This window comes from Arachis ipaensis, chromosome B09, assembly GCF_000816755.2.
Source record: "Arachis ipaensis cultivar K30076 chromosome B09, Araip1.1, whole genome shotgun sequence".
NCBI classification, from domain to species: Eukaryota; Viridiplantae; Streptophyta; class Magnoliopsida; order Fabales; family Fabaceae; genus Arachis; species Arachis ipaensis.
In genome coordinates this window covers 33,594,986-33,601,783 of record NC_029793.2, presented here as the reverse complement: position 1 = coordinate 33,601,783, position 6,798 = coordinate 33,594,986, and the positions used below count along the sequence as shown (strand labels likewise).

Genomic DNA, 6,798 nt, shown 5'->3' with positions numbered 1-6,798 from the left:
AGATGAATTAGTGACCCACCAGTTGAACTAGTGATCCAGTGACTCGGTCATATGATCGGATTGATTACAGGTTCAATTCTGATACTATACACAAAAAGACTAACAAAAAAAAATGCCTATGTAGCAACCTTACATAGTGACATTTAATCTTTATTGTTAATAAAAACAAAACTTTATCAACTTTTAGAACTTTGGGGAACTCTTGTTTTTATCTCCAGGGATTACTGTTGTAAGCATTTGAATTTTTCCTGACATTTTTTTAATAGTTTTCTGTTATATTTATTATACAACAATAACAAAAAGATCTCATACGACTAAATAAAGTTGATTACATGAATCAATTAACGCCATTATATCCAACTAATGTGGATATTTCCTCGCTCCCTAACCAGTAACTAAGAGTGGCAAACGGGCCTAAACCCGCCGGGCCAGCCCGTGTAATCCGCCAAAAAAGAGGGTCGAATTGGAAAATTGGGACCACCTAATGCGTCCATATTTGATGATAATTTTTTGTTTGAATTTGACGGATTTCATCACATAAACTCACACTTAATCACCAAAATAGCATACTTTTGTGATTTCTCTCTAGATTAGACATAAATGTGAAAACATGCGTTTTTGTGCTTAAATTGATAATTTTAATTCCACTTTTATTTCATTCGATGCCGTGATATATCTTGTTAAGTGATTTCAGATCAATTAGGCAAGAATGGCTAGGAAAAAGTGGAAGGAAGCATGCAAAATTGGAGATTTCATGAAGAAAACAAAGGAGAAGCACACACTCAAGTGTGCGTACGCACAAGTCCCAGCGCGTGACTTCATTAATGAAGCATGTGGCTTGCGAATTTGGGGCTCTCTTGGCCCAATTTTTGGAGTTGCTGAAGCCATTTGGAGTGCTATATCAAGGATGATCATTTCATATCAAAGGGGGGACACTTTGGAGCTCACTTTTAGATAGAAAAACACACTAGGAGTAGGAGTAGTATAGTTTAGAAAATTCTCTCTTAGGGTTTACTAAATTTTCACTGTAGAATTTTATAGTTTCAGTTTTGATCTTGGAGTTTGCTCATCTTCATTGTAAGTACTCTTTAATCTTCTCTTTAATTACACTACTTTTGCTACTTGTTTTATGGTTTAAGTTATTTTGTTAATATATGTAATTTTGATTTCTTGAATTCTTTATTTATGAATTTGGTCTTTTATAGTTTATACATGCTTGATTGAGTTTCTATTGTTGATATTGTGAATAGTTTGGTTATAGTTTTCATTATCTTTTGCAATTTCTTATGTTTAGCTTTTATGCCCATCAGATGTTTGTGAAAATACCAACTATAGAATTTGAGTAGATTTTCACACCTTGGCCTGGAAAATGAGTTCATAGGATACTAGAGTCATAATATCCGACATTTAGTGGTAATTTTTGGGTTGTTAGTTGATTCTTGTTTCCATTGACGCTAGCTTTTTACCAAGTAATTAGTAAGTTAGCTAGGACTTATGGATTAATGTCAATTATGTTTGCTTGACTTATTCCTCGATATTAGGGGTTGACGAAACAAGATTAACTCATCATAGTTGCCATAGTTATGGTTATGACGATGATAGAATTCCTTAATTTTCATTCCTAAGTCAATGCTCTTTTATGCATTTACCGCATTTTCACTAAGTTTTGACCTTCTTTCCTTTTTAATTGTATTAATTTTCTTTTTTGATCGTTTGTTAGTTCTTTTGTTTCTGAGTTTTTTTAATCTTTCATTCCACAATTGAAAACCCCCTTTTTCCTCACAGCCAAGAGCGTGACATCTTAATTGCATAGTTCGAGGGAGACGACCCAAGACTTAAAACTTTCGGTTATTTTGTGTTGATTGTGACATCTTTAGATTTAAACTTTGATGTTGGTCAATTGTCGGTTTGGACTATACTTGCAATGAAGAAATTCTATTTTGTGAAATTCCGAACCCACTTTTGACCTTTATCACCGCCAAACAGCACAATCCCACCTAACCCGTACTACTTAAACAGTGGGCTTTGGCGGGGCGGGGTGGATTTTCTTGCTGAGTTTAGTATTTTTTTAGCAAAGGAGTATTTTTGTAATTTTTTTGTCAAAACTCAACTTCTTCCAACCCAACTTACAAGAGAATGAAGATGAAAATTAATTGTTTTAGATTATGTTTATTTTGTTTTGGAGACAATATTTATAATTATGTTTATTAGATATTTATATTTATAAAAACTTTAATATTTGTGAATTATACCTGAATCTGCTGTTTATTACCAGCTGTGATGTTTGATATGGTCCAACAAGCTTCCTTCTTGATGCTTTTTTTATAACTATTAGACAACAGGTTAAGAAGGCAAGGAAGTGCTTGATGGTTGATGATAACCTATGGAGAAAAGAATCGCATTTGAAAAAACCCGAAAAAGTATTGACAAGAACATTTAATTACAGTAACACCAAGTTTAATTAGGCAATTATCGTCAGAAACATGTTTAGGTTGAACACGGCAATGGAGTTTGAAAGAAAAATTACAAAACCCATTATCTTTCATTGTACTGAAGCTACATTTAATATAATCACGAAATCAATCTTTACAAAAATTTGGAATTCAACTCAGCAATAATGTTGCAGTTTGATGCCTGTGACACGTCTGTGGGTGAATGAGAAAAAGAGCAAAGCAAGGAGTGGCAAGACAAACCAATCAATAATTGATAATCTAAGAAGCACACTACTGATGAATGAATAAGATGACTGATAATACTTGACCAAAACATTCAAATTCAAATTTGAAAGGAACAACAAAGGATAAAAAAAAGTCAATTTTAAAGTGTTAACATCAACAACAATATGACTTCTATAGAGTGGCGAACGGGTGAAATGTTATACTACAGGATTAGTAATGTGGAAGAAGAGAGGAAGGGAAAAGGACATCACAGTCAATTGTGATAGGCATGCTGTGTCTATGTCCCAATATTCCTCAATGCAGAAAGGCATAGCGAGATACTGATCACAACAACAGAATCGTGACATGTTCTGGAATTTAATACCTGAGTTTGCATATCATCTCCAGTGACAATATTTCCAACAGTACGAAGAGCAGGAATTAGAACTGAAGGGGATGGGTGCCTGAACAAGATTATTTAAAATAAAAAAAGAAAAGAAAATAGTTAGAACTTGACAACAAATTGGAATTGGGTCGTCAGGACACGAGCATTCAGGCATTTTTCTTTTTGGAACAAAACTGCGACATAAGTTTAGTACTCACATTAAAAGTTCAACTAGCCGGGGACAGACACCAGCTTCAATTACAGCTTGAATTTTGTCATTTGTACCATCAGAAAGATATGAAAGTGCCCAACAAGCATCGGTCAAGACTTCTTCATCATTTGAATGGATAAGACTAGCAAGGGCAGGAAGTGCAGGTTTAACCTGTTTAAAGGGGAAAAAAAGAACAAAATATATGGCAAAGAATAAAACATAAGTAACTTCAGTTAAGTGGAAGTGAGAAGTTTTGAAAACTAAAACTGGATAAACCATTGATGTAGCAAATGGCAACCTCCCAAATAAATAATGACTTTGGCTGTTACTTGGCTGATACTAAGACAAAACATACAAGTGCAACGAAATTACATATTAGATAATCTACAGCCACTAACAAAGAAGAATGCTGGCACATCCTAGAAACATGATGATAGAATTGCATGAATTGATTTTTAAGAGAACGGAGAAAAAGCTGAGGGACATTGCTCATCAGATCCAAAAACCAACTCTAACAAAGTAATAAAGTATTCTAGAAAATACAAGGACATTCTAATCAATAGGGTACATACATGTACATCTAGATCTCATTGTGATAAAGGACTGTACTAAAACAATTAAAAGGGCAAGTAAAGATATGATGCTGCTTTTGGTTTCAATGGGGAAGAGAAAGAAGAGAAGGGTTTAAAGTATATAATGGACTAAGATTTACACTTCAAGACCTCCATTCCTCTCTGAAACAAAAACTTGCAAACATACCGAAGGACCAGACAATCAATTTTCAAAGACTGATTATTCAGAGAGATTAAGGCATTAAATAAACTGTTTTTCACCTGATCAAAAGGAGGCTGTGGCTTGCCCCTGCAGAAGTTTGAAAGTGTCCAGGTAGCATTCCTAAGCATGGAAAGTTTGGCATGTTCATTCAATTGCGCCAACAGAGGAAGCAGAGCACCATGACTGAGTACAAGATCACGGCATCTGGGAGAATCCCCAGCAACATTTCCTAATGCCCACACTGCCTGGAAACCAAAAACAAGTGGTTAAATAAAAACTTTTAACAAAAGATACCATGGATAAATTTAGATACAATGCATTGCATCGCATTGTCTGCTACATATTAATAATAAATAATAACACTCAGCATTAAGAACTCTCCCACTTTCTTTGTATGCATGAGCACATATATAGCAACATTATACCTGCCACAAGTATCTCATCAAAATCCAGAGGGGAAGATGAATAACTGTATTTCATAATCATGATCCATATTTTTAATTTCACAAACTTAACAAAAACAACAATTAAACACAAACAATGCATGTATATGTTCCCCAACGCTTAACGGATGCAACAGCACAAAAAAGGTACCTGTTCACGGACATCGTCACTGGGTGAAGCAAGGAGCCTTACAAAAATGGGGACAGCCCCATGATCAATTACCACCTTGGTGTTTTCAGATGTTCCAGAAGCTATATTTGTCAAAGCCCAAGCTGCCTCGAACTAACAACATGCAATGAACATAGTCAATGAAATATAGTAGAAGCTAGAAAGCATGTACATAACGACTGGCCATTTGTTTCTACAGGTCCACATTAGACCTTGTTCGACACACTAATAACACATTTCATAATTCACATGTACATTTGGGGGAAAAAATAATCTAAGAAAAGAAATGACATGCAAATTTTTAGTTTATTCAGATTTTAAAATAACTTTTAATATTGAAAATTAAAACATGAATCATCTTATTTAAATTTTTTCAAATTTTTAATTACATACACCATCTATGAATATTGTAATTTTCAAACTTTAAAGTGTTCCAAGTGTTCTGCATCCATATAACTACCTACCTGTACTTTCAAGTTAAAAGACTAATCAAAGAAAACAAGGCAGACAACAAACCTGCAACTGGGGGAAATCATCCCTCGAAAGAAATTCAACAAAGCGAGAAACGACACCAGCCTGTATAACCTCCTCAATCGGCGGACAGCGCTCTGGAACACAAAAAGCATCCATCTAAGTGAACTAAACAAAACTACAAGAAATAAATGAGGTAGTAGTATAAACTATAAAGACCAAACATCTAACCAATCGAAAGCAACTTCCGGAACTGAGTAGTTGCTTCCAGCTGAAGGCTATTATCATCAGAATAAACACCTGCAACCATCGTAGGTAGGTGTTCCAACTGCACCACCATAAACTTTCAGTGTAAGCAAATTAACACAATCAACGCACTGCCATCAACATTCTTAATAAAACTACTGAAGTCTACTCGGTAAACATAAATATAACGAAATCAGAAGATCAATTCAACAATTCAAGTAGGTCAACCGAGCACGCATCTAAGTAAACTAACGATACCCATTTTCGAGGGATAAAATAGGGAGAAAAATGATTATCATTATGAGCAGGAAAAAAGAGAGTACAGATTGTGGAAAATTTAAGAATTGACCTTCTTCTCTAGCACAGTGGATTGTGCCGAAGCGGGAATCTGCTGTGCTTGGAGACCCTCGCGCCGCTTCTTCTGTAAGCTCTCTTCCCTTCGGTTCTTCCTGATCTCCACCATGGTGTCTTCTCGCCGCCGGCGACCCTCCTCGGCGTCGACAGCCACCTTGTAGCGGCTCCGGCGGACATCGGTCCTTGAGTTTCCGGTTGGGCGATACGACATCGTTTGGGAACAATCAAGAGAAGAGTGAACTGATTAGTAGGGTTTCTTGGAGAGTAGATAAATAGAATCGAAGAGATTTTGGGTTTAAGCCTTAAGCTATTGGAAGTTGGAAGTCTTGAAAAATAGGGTTTTTGCTATTGAAGAAATGGCAGGAAGCGGGAGCAGACTGGGTGTGTTTGGAAAAGAGAACAACTGGACAAGTATAACTTGGGTCTAGGATGCACAAGCGTAGACAGCGTAGTGGCTAGTTGTCCGTGCCATTCATAAAATATTCATTCTATCAATCTATAATTGTTAATTAACATATAAACATAAAATAATCTACGTAATGTCTAATTGCAAATTTTTAAAAATCGAACTGCTTATTTGAGGCGGATTTTCAAAACCATAAATAATCGGTAAGGGCATCAAATTATATCAAATAACATTATAAATACATCGAATTATACCAAATAATATCACAGAAATAAATTATTATTTTTATGAGAATTAACAAACTAACTAAGTAATAGTTAATTGATTATTTTAGTTAGATAATTAAAATTAAGAATTTCAAGAACAATTGCATAAAAATAATGAATTGAATAAAAGTAAGTTGTAAGTAATTAAAACTCCAATTTATTCAATTTCTCTAATCTTAATCAATTATCAATTCTTTGATTAATTAATTGTGACAAGAGGTTAAGAACATTTATAGATTATAGATTTAACACAACTCTCAAGAACCAAACTAAGTTGATTCGATGTCACTTATCAAGTTATCAAGTCTAAGTTCAAAAAGTAAGAATCGTGAGACGAAGTTTTCAAGCTTAATTCAATTAATTAACTTTTTCAAGATATTAAGAGAATTCAAGTCAGAGAAGAATTAGTTTTAAAT

At 34.6% G+C, this 6,798-nt stretch overlaps 1 protein-coding gene across 1 annotated transcript; it reads right to left on the bottom strand.

Moving 5' to 3' along the window:
• On the bottom strand, nucleotides 2,253-6,017 carry LOC107618426 (importin subunit alpha-1a; the record flags this gene model as incomplete). The annotated part of the gene is given in 8 exon segments (XM_016320484.2): nucleotides 2,253-2,381; nucleotides 3,043-3,121; nucleotides 3,261-3,424; nucleotides 4,087-4,272; nucleotides 4,622-4,753; nucleotides 5,156-5,247; nucleotides 5,342-5,438; nucleotides 5,706-6,017. Coding segments are annotated over 8 exon segments (1,095 nt in total), but the record flags the coding sequence as incomplete, so codon positions are not given.